Below are 18,198 nucleotides of genomic sequence, written 5' to 3' on the forward strand. Positions count from 1 at the left end.
TTATATTAACCTTAATTTGTTCATTGAAAATATAACAAATACTTCTACGCTCTTTACTTCAAGGAAGGAGAGATTATTAGAAACGAGAACTGAGTCAAATGCTTGCTAATATACAATACATCCTACTTCAAACTGTCTTACATTATCAGCTCTGCAGTAATTGCAGTGCACTAAATTGAATAAATAAGTTATTGAGGTGCTAAACTATTCTCCTGCTTGTCGACAGCACAACCTTGAGGAAGAACTGTCCCACCAATTCTTGTTGGAGGCCAATACCGAAATATTGATCTGCCTATTATGTTCTTTGCAGGTAGCGGTCCCCTGTTTTAAATAAGATTGATAAATTAAGATGACTCATGTTTAATGAATCTAAGCAGTTTACGAGCGGACAACTCACCACACATGTGAATCATAGCTGTTATTCCGATTATCACCCATCACAAAAACTGAATTCTCAGGTACACGCTGCAGTACGACATGAATAAAAAACAGTAAGAACAGTAGGCGGTTCTTCTCGCGCTAAATGGAAATTAAACAACACACTTTGGCCAAAAAACTTTGATGGTTTTAGGCTTTTAGTATTAGTCAAATCTTCAATGAGCCAATACTTTTGCATGTTCAATAATTCATAAGGAGAAGAATGGGAGGGAAGCTGATTGCTGAGTTAGCTGAATTGGTAGAACATACCACTGGTGTCATTTCGTATTTGGGTGCCTCGAGAAGAAAATCTTCATTTCTCACAACCCCATTTACAATCAGCTTTCCTTCATGAACCTGCACTACCAAGAATAACCAAAATATTTCCTTTATATTACTGGCACAAGTGGGGTCTGGGGAGGGTGGGATGTACGCAACCTCACCCCTACCCTGGAAAGGGGGAGAGAGAGGATGTTTCCGATAGACTTGGCCTGAAGAAAAGATAAGAAGGAGCAGTGGCAACAAGTAATGACAACTCCCCTCAAACATTCCTTTTCCATAATAAACCAAAAGGAAACACAACTGATAGGCTAACTAGTACTAAATCTTTTACTCCCTCAAATTGAATCTCGAGTTTTGATTTGACAAAATCATTAAGAAGAAAGTGACAAGGTGAATAATTAAATGGGAAAGTAGGTTTTAAATTCTGAGTTATCTTTTGGTTGCTTAAGAAGGAAAAAAGAAAAGTTACATTGGAAAGTCTAAAAGAGGATTCTATATAGTTTCTTCTTTAAAGTACTCCTATTAATAGACTTTTCCATTGCAGTGAAGTAGACACTATCTGAGGTTGAGACAAGAAAAGAGAGGTGGACTTCGAAGTTGTGATTGAAATGGACAGGAGTAATAAGACACCAAAACCGCCGGGTTTACCCAGAAGTTCGAATTCTATGGTAGAGAACGCTGTAATAATAATTGGTCCATGAGACTCTTTTATGTATTGCAAAAGAACCTTGTTGGGGGTCAAAAGTGAATATCAATTTATATGCAAATTCACCAGGAATTCTCCTAAAAGAGCAAAGACTGGAATTCAGTTGCTTCTATATCCATTTAGGAGGGAAAACAAACTCAATGCAGCGGAACTAGTGGTGGCTATGAAATGCCAAGTGATCAATCATAATTAACCAGTTCAAGTTCACAGCAACTGAAAAATAGTATTTTCTGCTTCTATTATCTAGTGAACTCACCTCTACAATATCACCTTCCTTTGCAATAATCCTCTTAATAAAGACATTGTCATCTGTGTATCCTACTTCCTGAAGGACTGGAGGACTTTTGAATATTACTATGTCGTTGGGACAGGGCTTTCTGAAATAGTAACTGACCTGTAAGTCACAAGATCAACATAGTTACAAACAACAATGCTTTGAAATAATTGATCCGCCTTATTTTTCTAAATAATACACATGGAGCGAACACCATAGCACAAATAATAATAGAAAGGATTTCAGATGCAATTTGCAGGTAGCCATCTAAAACTATTCTGACACCTAGTAAAAGGTATTTTGATGCATTTACAACTGAAATAATAGCAAACTGACCGCTAACCACTACTATAAGTTTTACAATCCTAAAATTAAATTTAAAGTCAAACTACTCCACGTTTCAATGTTTATACTTACTGATACTGACATTTTTATTTCAAATGCAACATTAAGGCTCTCAGGAGGGAGCAACAACAAAAGCATAAATTCCGCAACCCCCTATATTTCAATTTGTCTCCAACATGAAACTTACCTAAAACAACTGTCAACAGTCAAATCAGAAAGAAATATTCAGCAAACAATGTTTCCAACCCAAGGGTGTGGCTTAATTGTCAGTGAAGTGCTGCAAACCTTGGAAACCAGAGGCGGATCCAGGATTTAAACTCTATGGGTTCAACTATAAATTTTTTAACATTGGACCCCTTATATTTTTAAAGTTATGGGTTCATGTCTATTATTTTTACAATTTTAATGACCTTTTACACGTAAATATTTACTCCGCGTCGAAAGTTATGGGTTCAATTGAACCCGTAAATACCACACTGCATCCGCCCATGTTGGAAACCAGGTTCAAATGACTGCAGAGACAAAAAAATACTAGGTGATTTCTTTCCATCTGCCTAACCTTAACCTGCAAAGTTAACCGATACTTGCAATTTGGGAGGTAGCAGGTGCCTAGTGAATATTCGAGGCGAGCACATGTTGCCCGAACACCATAGTTAATTTTAAAAAAAAGTGACCAACTTTATTAACACCCTTTATATACAGAGGCGGATCTAGAATATCTACAACATGAGTGCACCACTAAAAAGGAGAAAAAATGTATTAAGTGAAAATTAATCCTTATTCCTTTACATAAATAACTCAGCATTCAATCATGTCCTAAGCCGAGGGTCTTTCGGAAATAACCTTTCTGCCTTCTTGAAGGTAGGGGTAAGGTCTGCGTAAATACTACCCTCCCCAGAAACCACTTGTGGGATTACACTGGGCATGTTGTTGTTGCCAACCAAGTGCACCAATTAACCTTTTGGAGCATAGGGCCAGCAGATAATATCATATCAATTTAAAAAAATATGTATACCTACTTTGGCAGAAAGACCACGGGTCCACATGACCCATATATTGGGCAGTAAATCCGCCCCTGATAATCATATCAACTATACCTCAATCCCAAACTACTTGAGGCTCAGCTTATATGATTCATCTATATCCATTTAGATGACTCATCATAGCTGTACTGTTTTTACACTAGCATCCAACCTAGCTTAACCTTCCTCCTTTTATCCAGACTTAAAGATCAACTAAACTTGCAAAATTCAACTTCATCAACAACAAAAGGAATAAATTCACAAACATATACAACAATTATTACGTCTCAGCCCCAAACAAGTTTGGGTCGGAAAATTAACAAACATATAGTAGTAAATAAAAAACAACAAAATTACCTTTTCAGCTACAATTCTATCTCCAATATCAAACGTGGGATACATGGACAAAGAAGGTATAAACCTTGGCTCAGCAACAAAGGACCTAAATGCAAGTGATACAGCCACAGCTAAAAAGACCGTTTTTACATCATCTGGACTAAAATTCAGCCATTCTGGCAAAACCCCATTTTGCTCATCATCTCCACCACCACCTCCACCGCCGTCGCCACCACTGCCGCCGCGGTCCAAAACTGCCTTTGTAGTCTCTTCATTTGAGTCTTTCTTGACCCCTTTACATATAAAGCTCTGATTTTGAGCTTTGTTACATCTAAATTGCTTTAAAGTTAGAATCTTGGGAGTTTTTATGAAAAAATTGAAATGGGTGTCATTGAATTGGAAGGTTTTGGATAATGGGTTGAATTTAGAAAGTGGGAAATTTGGGTTCTTTGAGGTCAAGTTAGGGTTTTGAAGAGAAGGGAATTGAGGGAAAAGCTGAAGAGTTATCATTTTAGGATTTTGAGTGTACCTTTTATCTGAAACAGTTGAGAGTTCTGTTCCAGTATGTGTGTTAGAAATTGAATTGGCAGTTAATTACGTTTGCCATTTCAGTTATATTCACTTTATATTTCTCTGTCTTTTTTCTCCTTTTTTTCATGTTCCTTTTTTCTCTCTTTTTTAAAAAAGAGACATTTCAAGATTGCATGATTCAATTATTGATCGCGAAAATTTATACACTAAAATTGAGTAGATTGCTCGTATAGTTCTCAAGCCACGATTCTGCTATTTGCTAGAATAATCTAGAAAAAATATAGGATAAATTTTTCTCATAGTTAAAAATAGAATAAATAAATACGATTTTCAATACTTTACTTATGGATTCTAATTAGATTAGATTTTGATAGGAACTTTCTAAAAGGAACCAAATTGGATCTCAAAATGGTTTAAACAAATTAAGGATTGAGGGGAGCTTGTGTAATATATTCCTAATCTTCAACTATTTTGGAGAGAGAGAGGTTCAATTGAAAATTGTGGTGTACATGTTTTTAGCACTTAAAGTCCCTTTTTAGGTTAACAATTTATCATGTTACGACAAATTAATTGTAAATTATTCCAGTTTTTAAGTAACTTATCATAAAGAGTTGCGGTGGAATAGATATGATTTCTCCACCTTAATCAAGATTTAAGTTTCGAACCCTTAGAATAGCAAAAATGCTGGTAGGAGACTTTCTCTTAATGGGTTTACGCGTCAAGAATTCAGAATAATTGGGCTTAATATATGTACCAAACAACGATTGGAAAAAATATAACTAAAGTAACTTTATATTGCAAAGATGTTTACACTATGTGCAAAAAAAGTGGTTTACTTCAACAGACTTATGACTCATCAGCTAGATCAAATTACCAGACAAGAAGTGATTTTCTAGATCCAATAGGATGTCATGGTTGAGATGCAATTCCATAGCTATTATAAAGATGAACCAACATCTTCAGCGCAGAAATGACATTAAGTAGCCGCTCTAAAGGCTGCTATTTAGAAATTAGTCAGTGTGTCCTGAATTTTAATTTTTCAGTTTAATTTTTTAGGACAAAAGTGTCCTGAATTGTCTTGAAATTAAGATTTTTTAGTTTAATATTTCAGGACAAAATAAGTACTGGCCAATCTCTTTACTGCATCCTTGAAAATGACTATTTGTGCACTTGCTCTTCGGCTTACTCCTTTCTATTGTTTTTCATGGGCCATAGCATGGTCCATTTTACCAGAAGCCTTACTTAAGAGGTAGAAATAGCTTTTACTAGCCACTTTTTTGCCATGTCTTTGAAAAATAGCTAATGTTCTGAAGGTTTAAATTTCCCTAGTGAAACTTCAAGACATTATCATAGAGGTTGCTTGTTAAATTTGAAAGTCCGGGACATTGATTATTTTCCAATTACAAGACCTGAAAAGTGGCTATTTCTGTGTTTTTCCCCAACGGCAACATGAGTCTTGCCCATAAGGACAAACCATGTTGTTCATACTCGGCCCAAAAGGTTGCCTGGAATAGGCTAATATTCGGCCTAGAGGTGGCAAAAAAGTAAAAAGAAAACAGTTATTCACCCTATTATCCATTAAAAAATGGGTTGGATAATGAACTTTTTAAAAACGGGTCGAATATGGATAAGAACCATATTATCCACTTAGAAAATGATTAACCAATGAATAACTAATGTGTTAAACTTTTATATTTGTAAAACCTCAAATTGGGGATTCCTCAAGTTTGGGAGACTAGGAATTCTCCTATAAGTGATCATATTGATGACCCATTTTTTATTCGTCTCGAATACGGGTCGAGTCGGATAATTTATCCGTTTTCGACCCGCTCACATCTGACCTGACCCGACCTGCCCATTTCTACCTTAATTCGGCCCAAAAGGTTGCCGGAAATAGGATATTGGGCAAATGTTGTTGTGGAAATGACATCAAGTAGCCACTTTTAAGTTTGTTATTTAAAATATATCTACAGTTTACAATGTATTTAAAGATTAGCCAGTTCGTTCAAACTTCAGGATACGGTGTCATGAAGTTTGTTCAAATTTCAGGACATCGTGTCCTAAATTTCGAAAATCGTGTCCAGAAATTCGATTTTTATCCTGAATTTTAAATTAACAGTTCAGAAATTCAGGACACTTAATGCTGAATTTAGGACACTAAGTCTTGAATTTCAAATTAGCAGCTAAAATTCAGGATACTTAGTCCTAAATTTTGCGCGAATTAACCAATCTTTAAATACATTATAAATTGTGGATATATTTTAAATAACAGGTTTAAAAGTGGCTACTAGTGCACTTCGCCCAATGTTGTTTTGTTACCGGTGCTTTATAAATTGTTTCGGCACAAAATAAGAAACAATCTCTCCAACGCATAAATGGTTGTACATTCACGTTCTCATAATCTTTAGTAAAATCGTGATGACCCAAAATATCATCTTTAAATTTAATAAGTAATTCCATGTTCTAAGACCTCAAAAAGCACCACTTATCATTTCTCGACTTACGTGCGCAGTCCGTACAATTTTTCGGAAAGTTTTTATGTGAAAAATGGATTAAAATGTGAAATAGAGCTTTAAAACTCAACTAAGTTGACTTTGATCAACATTTTGAGCAAACGGACTAGGATCAGTATTTTGATAATTTCGGTAGGTCCGTATCGTGATTTGGGACTTGGGCGTATGCCCGAAATCGAATTCCGAGGTTCCTAGCCCCGAGATATGGAATTTTGATGAAAATTTAAAAGCTTGAAAGCTTAATGATTTCTAAGAAATTATTGGTGTTGAATTTATTGACTTCGGGTCCGTATTTTGGTTCTGGAGCCCGGTATAGGTTCAATATAATATTTATGACTTGTCTGCTGAATTTGGTGGGAATCGGAGTTGATTTGACGTGATTCGGATGTCCGGTTGTAAAAATATAAGTTTTAAAGTTTTCTTGAAAACTTCCTTTGATTTGGTGTCCGATTCATAGTTCTAGGTGTTATATTGGCGATTTAATTACGTGAGCAAGTTCGTATGATATTTTAGGACTTGTGTGCATGTTTGTTTTGGAGCCCCGAGAGCTCGAGTGAGTTTCGGATAGGCTGCGGGATGTTTTGGACTTTGAAAATCTGATATTTTACTGCAGCAGGTGTTCTGGCATGTTCTTCTTCGCATTCGCGAAGGTACTCTCGCGAACGCGAAGAGTAAACTGGGCAGCTGAAGTTTTCTTCTTCGCGAACGCGAAGGCATGGGGACATTACCCTTCGCGAATGCGACAAGCTCCTCGCGAACGCATAGTGTTAGGCACATATGGGGGACGGTTGATCATTCCTTCATCGCGAACGCGAGCAATACCTCGCGAACGCGAAGGTCAGAGGGGGAAAGCCTTCCCTTCGCGAACGCGAAGAAGGCCTGACCCCTGTGACTTAAAACAGAACCAAAACGGAATTTTTTCCATTTTTCACAAACCTTCAATTATAACTCGGCTTAGGGGCGATTTCAAAAGAGATTTTCACGATTTCGAATTGGGTAAGTATTCTTTATCATATAGTGATTGTATTTCATAAATCTAAGCCTATATTCATCATTTATTTCGGATTTAGATGGAAGAAATTGGAATTTTTGTAAAACTTTCCAAAAACGAAGAATTAAGATTTGAAGGTCCATTTGATATCGGAATTGGACAAATTTTGTATGGTTGAACTCGTATCGGAACGGGTGTTCGAATTTCGTGAGTTTTTTTCGGTATTTGAGACGTGGGTCCCACTGCCGAATATTTTAATAAATTTTAAATTTTTATCCGGAAAATTTATAAATTCATATGGAATTACTTTCTATGATTCGTATTGAATATATCGAATTATTTGTGAATATATTTGAAGCTTTCAGAGGTAAATTTAAAAGAAAAAGCCGTGGTTGAATAATTGATTGGAATTTACAAAGTGAGGTAAGTGTTAGGGTTAACTTTGACTTGAGGGAATAAAGCCCTTAAATTATTTGTTATGTGAAATGCATATGAACGACGTATAGGCGAGGTGACGAGTGTCTATACGTTGTCAAATTAATTATTTGCCTGCTTACTTGAAAAATCATAAATTATTTTTAATCATAAATTAATTATTATAATAATTATTTCTCTCTTATTCTTTGTCAAATATTAATTCTTGAATTCCTGCATTAATTGTTACATGCTATTTGAATTATGTGTTTTAATTGTTATTTGACATTTAGCATATTTAATATTAAACTGCCTATTTTCTCCCTGATTTCTATAATAATTTGTTATTTGTCATTATTTGTTTCATAATTAAATCATAATTATTGTATACTTGTTGTCTTATAATTTTACATTAATTGTTGTATTTATTGGGAAAATTTCTTCTATAAGAATTGATTGAAATGGAAATATTGGAGGATCAGGTTGCACGTCGTAACAGACTTATTAAAAGTCAATATTGGAGGATCGGATTGCACGCCGCAATAGACTTATTGAAAAGTTGATATTGGAGGATCGGGTTGCACGCCACAACAGACTTATTGAAAAGTCAATATTGGAGGATCGGGTTGCACGCCACAACAGACTTATTAAAAGTCAATATTGGGGGATCGGATTGCACGTCGCAATAGACTTATTGAAAAGTCAATATTGGGGGATCGGATTGCACGCCGTAACAGACTTCTCTCTCTCTCTCTCTCTCTCTCTCTCTCTCTCTCTCTCTCTCTCTCTCTCTATATATATATATATATATATATATATATATATATATATATATATATATATATATATATATATATATATATATTACAGACTTGATTAAAAGGATAATATTAGGAGAGCGGGTTGCACGCTGCAACAGAATTGGTTAAAATAATAATGGATTATGACTGCTAGATTGGTTTCAATTATTATAAATGAGTTACCTGATTTATTTTTATTATTTGTTGTTATTATTAATATTGCGTACAGGTTAATGTAAGTGAACCGCTTTAGCCTCGTCACTACTTCGTCGAGGTTAGGCTCAGCACTTACCAGTACATGGGGTCAGTTGTACTGATACTACACTCTGCGCTTCTTGTGTAGATTTTGGAGTTGGTCCCAGCGGCGTACCATAGACTTGCTCGGATTGCAGCTACCAGAGGAGACTTGAGGTATAACTGCATGGCGTCCGTAGTTCTGTAGTCCCTGTCTATTGTACTTTAGCTGTGTGTTTATTTTTCAGACCGCTTTATTTTATTCAGACCTTTATTTGTATTTATTTTAGAAGCTCGTGCACTTGTGATACCAATTCTGGGATGGTATTTAGACACCGTTATTTTTATGGATTATTTCAAAATTGCTTCCGCATTTGCTTCCTTGTTATTAATAAATTTAAAATTATTTTAAAAATGGATAATATTATTCTAACATTGGCTTGCCTAGCAAGTGAAATGTTAGGCACCATCACGGTCCGAAGGTGGGAATTTCGGGTCGTGACAGTTGGTATCAAAGCACTAGGTTACATAGGTCTCACGAGTCACGAGCAAGCTTAGTAAAGTCTGAAGGATCGGTACAGAGACGCCTGCACTTATCTTTCAGAGGCTATGAAGTTAAGGAACAATATCACTTCTTTCTTATTTTGTCGTGCGAATTAATTCTACCATCGATGATTGAACCATTCTACTCTTATTCTCTCGCAGATGGTGAGAACACGTAATACCTCTACCGATGGACAGGGACCAGAACCCCCGATGGCAACTATGGCTAGGGGTAGAGGTCGAGGCCGAGGCCATGCTAGAGGCCGAGGTAGAGCTCAGTCCAGAGCTCGAGCAGCTGCACCTGTGGTAAAACCTCAGGTGAACCTTCAGGAGGAGGTTCCAGTTCAGGATGTACCAGTTGGACCAGTTCAGGTCCCGGAAGGATCCATAGCCACTCCAGTACTTCGGGACGCTCTAGTCCGTTTGGTAAGTCTTATGGAGGGCGTGGCCCAGAATGGTACATTTTCAGTGGCACCAACCGTCTCACAGGCTGGGGGAGGAGCACAAACTCCCACTACTCCCGCTCTGGAGCAGATGGCTCCCCAGAATCAGGCTCCAACAGCCCCGCCAGTTGGGATAGTTCAGCCTGTTATTGCGGTACAGACCGGTGATAGGCCTGCCATGTCTTTTGAGGCCTTATTGAGACTGGATAAGTTCACTAAGCTCTTTCCAGTTCACTTCAGTGGTACACCTTCTGAGGACCCACAAGATTATCTTGAACGCTGCCATGAGGTGCTGCAGAACATGGGTATAGTTGAGAACAATGGAGTTAATTTTGCTGTATTCCAGATGACGGGTTCCGCCAAGAGGTGGTGGAGAGATTATACATTGACCCGACAAGTCGAATCACCTTGCACTTACCTGGGAGCAGTTCTCTCAGCTATTTCTGGAGAAGTTCCTCCCTATCACACTGAGAGAGGAATTCCGCAAGCAATTTGAGTGTCTACAGTAGGGCAGTATGACTGTTACTCATTATGAGTCCAGTTTTGTGGATTTGGCCCGTCATGCTCTCCTTTTACTACATACGGAGGGAGAGAGAGTGATGAGGTTTATTGAGGGACTCACTCACCGATGGGAGACTCTGTTATAGTAGATCATGTCTATCATTCGTGTGTGGTTACTATTGGTAATCTTGAGACTAGTGTGGATCTTCTACTTCTTGATATGGTAGATTTTGATGTCATCTTGGGTATGGATTGGCTGTCTCCTTATCATGCTATATTGGATTGTCATGCCAAGACAGTGACCCTAGCTATGCCGGGGTTACCTCGGTTAGAGTGGAAAGGAACTCCTGGCCATTCTGCCAGTAGGGTTATTTTTTATATGAAAGCTCGACGTATGGTAGAGAAAGGGTGTCTAGCCTATTTGGCTTATATTTATGATCTTAGTGCGGATGTCCCTTCTATGTACTTAGTACTAGTTGTTCGTGAATTTTCAGAAGTATTTCCTGCAGATCTGTCGGGGATGCCACCCAACAGAGATATTGACTTCTGTATTGATTTGACTCTGGGCACTCAGCCCATTTCTATTCCACCATACCGTATGGCCCCGCCAGAGTTGAAAGAATTGAAAGAGTAATTACAAGACTTGCTTGATCAGGGATTCATTAGACCCAGTGTCTCGCCCTGGGGTGCACCAGTATTATTTGTAAAGAAGAAAGATGGCTCTATGCGGATGTGTATAGACTATCGGCAGTTGAACAAGGCTACTATCAAAAACAAATATCTGCTACCAAGAATTGATGACTTAATTGATCAGCTTCACGATGCTAAGGTATTTTCAAAGATTGATTTGAGATCTGGTTACCATCAGTTGAAGATTAGGGCATCTGATGTCCCTAAGACAGCTTTTCGGACTCGGTATGGGCATTACGAGTTCCTTGTGATGTCATTTGGGTTGACAAATGCCCCAGCAGCATTTATAGATTTGATTAATCGGGTGTTCAAGCCTTATTTGGATTCTTTTGTGGTTATATTCATTGATGATATCTTGATTTATTCCAGCAGTCGAGAGGAGCATGAGCAGCCTCTTCGAAGGATGTTTCACACTTTGAAGAATAATCAGTTATATGTCAAGTTTTCAAAATGTGAGTTTTGGTTAGACTCAGTTGCCTTTTTGGGGCATGTTGTATCGGCAAAAGGCATAAAGGTAGATCCTAAGAAGATTGAGGATGTTCAGAATTGGCCTAGACCTACTTTAGTTACAGAGATCCGGAGTTTCCTGGGTTTGGCAGGTTATTATCGTCGGTTCGTGGAAGGGCTTTCATCTATAGCAAGCACATTACCAGACTAACCAAGAAGGGTGTCCCATTCATATGGTCAGACGAATGTGAGTTGAGATTTCAGAAGCTCAAGACCGCTTTGACTACGGCGCCAGTGTTGGTATTACCCACAGGTTCAGGATCGTATACGGTATATTGTGACGCATCTCACATTAGGATTGGTGCAGTATTAATGCAAGATGGCAAGGTAATTGCATATGCGTCGCGACAGTTGAAAGTTCACGAGAAAAATTATCCTGTTCATGACTTAGAATTGGCAGCCATTGTTCATGCACTGATGATTTGGAGGCATTACCTCTACGGTGTCTCGTGTGAGGTATTTACTGATCATCGTAGCCTCCAGTATCTATTCAAACAAAAGGATCTTAATTTGAGGCAAAAAAGATGGATGGAGTTGTTGAAAGACTATGATATCACCATTTTGTATCACCTCGGAAAGGCCAGTGTGGTGGCCGATGTCTTGAGTAGAAAAGCTGTGAGTATGGGCAGTCTTGCATATATTCCGGTTGGTGAGAGGCCATTAGCTGCAGATGTTCAGACTTTGGCTAATCAGTTCGTGAGGTTAGATATTTCAGAACCCAGTCGGATTCTAGCTTGCACAGTCGCTCGGTCTTCTTTATATGAGCGCATCAGAGAGAGGCAGTATGATGATCCTCACTTACTTATCCTTAAGGATACGGTGTGGCACGGTGATGCCAAACAGGTTATTGTGGGGGAAGATGGGGTTCTGCGAATGCAGGATCGCATTTGTGTGCCTAATGTGGATATGCTTCGTGAATTAATTCTTGAAGAAGCACACAATTCCAGGTATTCTATTCATCCAGGTACCGCCAAAATGTATCAAGATTTGAGGCAACATTATTGGTTGAGGAGAATGAAAAAGGATATAGTTACACATGTAGCTCGGTGTCTGAATTGTCAGCAAGTTAAGTACGAGCATCAGAGACCTGGTGGTTTGCTTCAGAAGTTAGAAATTCCTGAGTGGAAGTGGGAGCGTATCACTATGGATTTTGTTCTTAGGCTCCCACGGACTCAGAAAAAATTTGATGCAGTTTGGGTCATTGTGGACAGGTTGACCAAGTCAGCCCATTTCATTTCAGCGGCAGTTACCTATTCTTGAGAGAGGTTAGCTGATATTTACATTCGTAAGATTGTCCGCCTTCACGGTGTGCCCGTGTCTATTATTTCAGATCGAGGTACGCAGTTTACCTCACATTTTTGGAGGGCTGTACAGCGTGAGTTAGGAACGTGGGTGGAGTTGAGTACAATATTTCATCCACAGACAGACGGACAGTCAGAGCGCACTATTCAGATATTGAAAGATATGCTTCGCACTTGTGTTATAGACTTTGGAGGTTCTTCGGATCATTTCTTACCACTTGCGGAGTTTGCTTATAATAATAGCTACCAGTCGAGCAGTCAGATGGCTCCATATGAGGCATTATATGGAAGGCGATGTCGATCGCTAGTTGGTTGGTTTGAACCGGGAGAGGCTCGGTTGTTGGGTACCGATTTGGTACAGGATGCCTTGGATAAAGTCAAGATTATTCAGGATCGACTTCGCACAGCTCAGTCTAGGCAAAAGAGTTATGCCAACCGAAAAGTTTGTGATATTGCATTCATGGTTGGAGAAAGAATATTGCTCCGGGTTTCACCTATGAAAGGTGTAATGAGGTTCAGAAAGAAGGGCAAGTTGAGCCCTAGATATATCGGACCCTTTGAAATTCTTGAAAGGGTGGGTGAAGTAGCCTACATGCTTGCATTACCACCTAATTTATCAGTGGTTCATCTGGTGTTTCATGTGTCTATGCTCCAAAAATATCATGGTGATTCGTCCCATGTGATAGATTTCAGCTCAATCCAATTGGACAAAGAATTAACTTACGAGGAGGAGCCGGTGGCTATTCTAGCCCGGTAGGTCCGACAGTTGAGGTCTAAGAGTTATCCTTCAGTTCGGGTGCAATAGAGAGGTCAGCCGGTAGAAGCATCTACCTGGGAGTCCGAGTCGGACATGCGGAGTAAATATCCACACCTTTTCTCCAGCTCAGGTACTTTTTCTAACTCCGTTCGAGGACGAACGTTTGTTTTAGAGGTGGAGAATGTGATGACCCAAAATGTCATCTTTAAATTTAATAAGTAATTTTGTATTCTAAGACCTCGAAAAGTACCATTTACCATTCCTCGACTTGTGTGCGTAGTCCGTACAATTTTTCGAAAAGTTTTTATGTGAAAAATGGATTAAAATGTGAAATAGAGCTTTAAAACTCAACTAAATTGACTTTTGTCAATATTTTAAGCAAACAGACTCGGGTCAGTATTTTGATAATTCCGGTAGGTCCGTATCGTGATTTGGGAGTTGGATGTATGCCTAGAATCGAATTCCGAGGTTCCTTGCCCGATATATGGAATTTTGATGAAAAATTAAAAGCTTGAAAGCTTAACGATTTCTAAGAAATTACTGATATTGGATTTATTGAATTCGGGTCCGTATTTTGGTTCCGGAGCCCTGTATAGGTCATATTTATGACTTGTCTGTCAAATTTGGTGGGAATCGGAGTTGATTTGACGTGATTCGGACGTCCGGTTGTAAAAATATAAGTTTTTAAAGTTTTCTTGAAAACTTCCTTTGATTTGGTGTCCGATTCATAGTTCTAGGTGTTATATTAGCGATTTGATCGCGCGAGCAAGTTCGTATGATGTTTTAGGACTTGTGTGCATGTTTGGTTTGGAGCCCCGAGGGCTCGGGTGAGTTTCGGATAGGCTACAGGATGTTTTGGACTTTGAAAATTTGGTATTTTGCTGCAGCAGGTATTGTGGCATGTTCTTCTTCATGTTCGCGAAGGTACTCTCGCGAACGCGAAGAGTAAACTGGGCATCTGAAGTTTTATTCTTCGCGAACGCGAAGCGATGGGGGCATTATCCTTCGCGAACGCGACAAGCTCCTCGCGAACGCGTAGTGTTAGGCACACCTGGGGGAGGGTTGATCATTCCTTCATCGCGAACGCGAAGGCCCGGGGGGGGGGGGGAAGCCTTCGCGAAGGCGAAGGAGGACTCGCGAACGTGAAAGCCATGAGATGCTACTCATCGCGAACGCGACAGGCCCTTCGCGAACACAAAGAAGGCCTGACCCCTGTTACTTAAAACAGAACCAAAACGAGATTTTCCCTATTTTTCACAAACCTTCAATTATAACTCGGCTTAGGGGCGATTTTCAAAAGAGTTTTTCACGATTTTGAACTGGGTAAGTGTTCTTTATCATATAGTGATTGTATTTCATAAATTTAAGCCTATATTCATTATTTATTTCGGATTTAGATGGAAGAAATTGGAATTTTTATAAAACTTTCCAAAAACGAAGAATTAAGATTCGAAGGTCCATTTGATATCGGAATTGGACAATTTTTGTATGGTTGAACTCGTATCGGAATGAGTGTTCGAATTTCGCGAGTTTTTCGGTATTTGAGATGTGGGTCCCACTGCCGAATATTTTAATGAATTTTAAATTTTTATCCGAAAAATTTATAAATTCATATGGAATTAATTCCTATGATTCGTATTGATTATATCGAATTGTTTGTAAATAGATTTGAAGCTTTCAGAGGCAAATTTAAAAGGAAAAACTGTGGTTGAATAATTGATTGGAATTTGCAAAGCGAGGTAAGTATCGGGGTTAACCTTGACTTGAGAAAATAGAACCCTTAAATTATTTATTATGTGAAATGCATGTGAATGACGTATAGGCGAGGTGACGAGTGTCTATACGTCGTCAAATTAATTGTTTGCCTGCTTACTTGAAAAATCATAAATTATTTTTAATTATAAATTAATTATTATAATAATTATTTCTCTCTTATTCTTTGTCAAATATTAATTCTTGAATTCCTGCATTAATTGTTACATGCTATTTAAATTATGTGTTTTAATTGTTATTTGACATTTAGCATATTAAATATTAAACTACTTATTTTCTCCCCGATTTCTATAATAATTTGTTATTTGTCATTGTTTGTTTCATAATTAAATCATAATTATTGTATACTTGTTGTCTTATAATTTTACATTAATTATTGCATTTATTGGGGAAATTTCTTCTATAAGAATTGATTGAAATGAAAATATTGGAGGATCGGGTTGCACGTCGCAACAGACTTATTAAAAGTCAATGTTGGAGGATCGGGCTGCACGCCGCAACAGACTTATTGAAAAGTTAATATTGGAGGATCGGGTTGCACGCCACAACAAACTTATTAAAAAGTCAATATTGGAGGATCGGGTTGCACGCCGCAACAGACTTATTAAAAGTTAATATTGGGGGATCGGATTGCACGCCGTAATAGACTTATTGAAAAGTCAATATTGGGGGATCGGATTGCATGCCGCAACAGACTTATTTAAAAGTCTATATATATACTTGATTGAAATAAATATATGACATACTTGTTTAAAAGGATAATATTGGGAGAGCGGGTTGCACGCTGCAACAGAATTGGTTGAAATAATAATGGATTATGACTGCTCGGTTGGTTTCAATTATTATAAATGAGTTACCTGATTTATTTCTATTATTTGTTGTTATTATTAATATTGCGTACATGTTAATGTAAGTGAACCGCCTTAGCCTCATCACTACTTCGTCGAGGATAGGCTCAGCACTTACCAGTATATGGGATCGGTTGTACTGATACCACACTCTGCACTTCTTGTGCAGATTTTGGAGTTGGTCCCAGCGGCGTACCATAGACTTGCTCGGATTGCAGCTACGAGAGGAGACTTGAGGTATAACTGCATGGCGTCCGCAGTTCTGAAGTCCCCGTCTATTGTGCTTTAGCTGTGTGTTTATTTTCAGACAACTTTATTTTATTCAGACCTTTATTTGTATTTATTCTAGAAGCTCGTGCACTTGTGACACCAATTATGGGATGGTATTTAGACACTATTATTTTTATGGATTATTTCAAAATTGCTTTCGCATTTGCTTCTTTGTTATTAATAAATTTAAAATTGTTTTAAAAATGAATAATATTATTCTAACGTTGGGTTGCTTACCAAGTGAAATGTTAGGCGTCATCACGGTCCGAATGTAAAAATTTCGAATCGTGACAAAAACCAAGTCCACAGCGAAGATATTCATAAACAGTTTTATCGTAGTTTTAGCAAATTGCCTCTAAACTAGAGTCTAAAAATGGTAATTTCTTGTGTCAATCAAGTCTTTAGAAACAAAGAGTTGAGAAAGTTAGAGAACGTTTAGTGTTTTCTTATCTTCTTCCCGTCCAAGGAGTAGCAAAAAAGAGGGATTAACATTATTTATATCTATATTATATTAAAAGTACGAAGGTCTTTAGCGAAATATCGTTGGCCTTTTTTACCTTTTAAAAATATATTTTATATTGGACAAAATAATAATTTACTTATCTTCCTAATATTTAAGATTTCTAAATCAACTAAAATTTTATTTATTATATCTTTCCTTATATATATATAATAACTCACCACGCCGGAAAAATATTGTAAGGAAAGGATTCAGTGGCAATAATGATAATTGAATAGTACAATTAAAGTGAGTGTTCAAGCTAAGTGATTTTTGCCAAACAAATTAACACTCTTAGTGGAAAGGAAAATTGATAACGTAGATTTATGGAAATAATCCGCCCATTCTATTTCTTTTTTTCCTAAATATTAGAAAAGGTATAGTTATAGTTATGTCATAACTAAATTAAATAATTTATATAAGGTAAAATTTTAATTAATTTTAAAGTTATTTTCTACAGAATTCAAATAAGGAAAGATATAATAATTAAAATTTTAGTTGATTTAGAAGTCCTAAATATTATGAAGATAAATAAATTACTATTTTTTCAAATATAAAATATATTTTAAAGGGTAAAAAAGGCGAACGACATTATATAAATATTATACAATTGATAAAGAGAATAATATAGCGTTCGAGTAGGAAAAAAGTTCGAAAATAATTCGCATCTTCGTGCTATCTTAAAAGCATAAAATCTCAACAAATAATTAAGTCTTTGAATTTATAAATTAGCAAAAAAAAAATCAATTCAATATTTTTCAAAATCATTATGTAAGTAAAATTATTTGTCAAGTTGATTAAACTTTTAAGGTACATATTTTTATTTTCACTAGAAAAGCATCGGCCATGAAAGAAATAAGAAAATAGAGCAAAATCCATAATAATATAGTATTAAAAATTAAATTGCTAAACATGCTAAGTTGAAGCATTAAGGATGTAACATAAGACAAAAGTATTCAAAAGAGGTGTGAATGATAATTTCCTATAATTTTTAATATAGTATTATATATTTTTGTAATTCAATATTAGTTACTTAAAAAGTAACATTTTTCTACGAGTAGTTCTACCCCATCACTCACAAATTTCTAAAATATCAAAAGATTCAAATTTTTTAATTTATTTTGTTATCTTTGAATAATTGTGGTAAAAGTATTTTTTGTGTTATTTGCTTATAGTGTTTGATAACAAAGATAATAATAAT

The 18,198-nt window shown here is 37.0% G+C and overlaps 1 protein-coding gene across 1 annotated transcript; it reads right to left on the minus strand.

Moving 5' to 3' along the window:
• Positions 1–3,987, minus strand: LOC107799582 (chloroplast processing peptidase). Its single transcript, XM_016622715.2, has 5 exons — positions 3,404–3,987; positions 1,662–1,799; positions 688–774; positions 398–465; positions 1–321 (listed from the first exon to the last, which is right to left on the minus strand). The coding sequence occupies exons 1-5, from the start codon at positions 3,890–3,892 to the stop codon at positions 189–191; spliced, it is 915 nt and encodes a 304-aa protein (XP_016478201.1). The 5' UTR covers positions 3,893–3,987; the 3' UTR covers positions 1–188.
• Between the last annotated feature and the right edge of the window lie 14,211 nt (positions 3,988–18,198).

The sequence above is a fragment of the Nicotiana tabacum genome, chromosome 21 (genome assembly GCF_000715075.1).
Source record: "Nicotiana tabacum cultivar K326 chromosome 21, ASM71507v2, whole genome shotgun sequence".
Lineage (NCBI taxonomy): Eukaryota > Viridiplantae > Streptophyta > Magnoliopsida > Solanales > Solanaceae > Nicotiana > Nicotiana tabacum.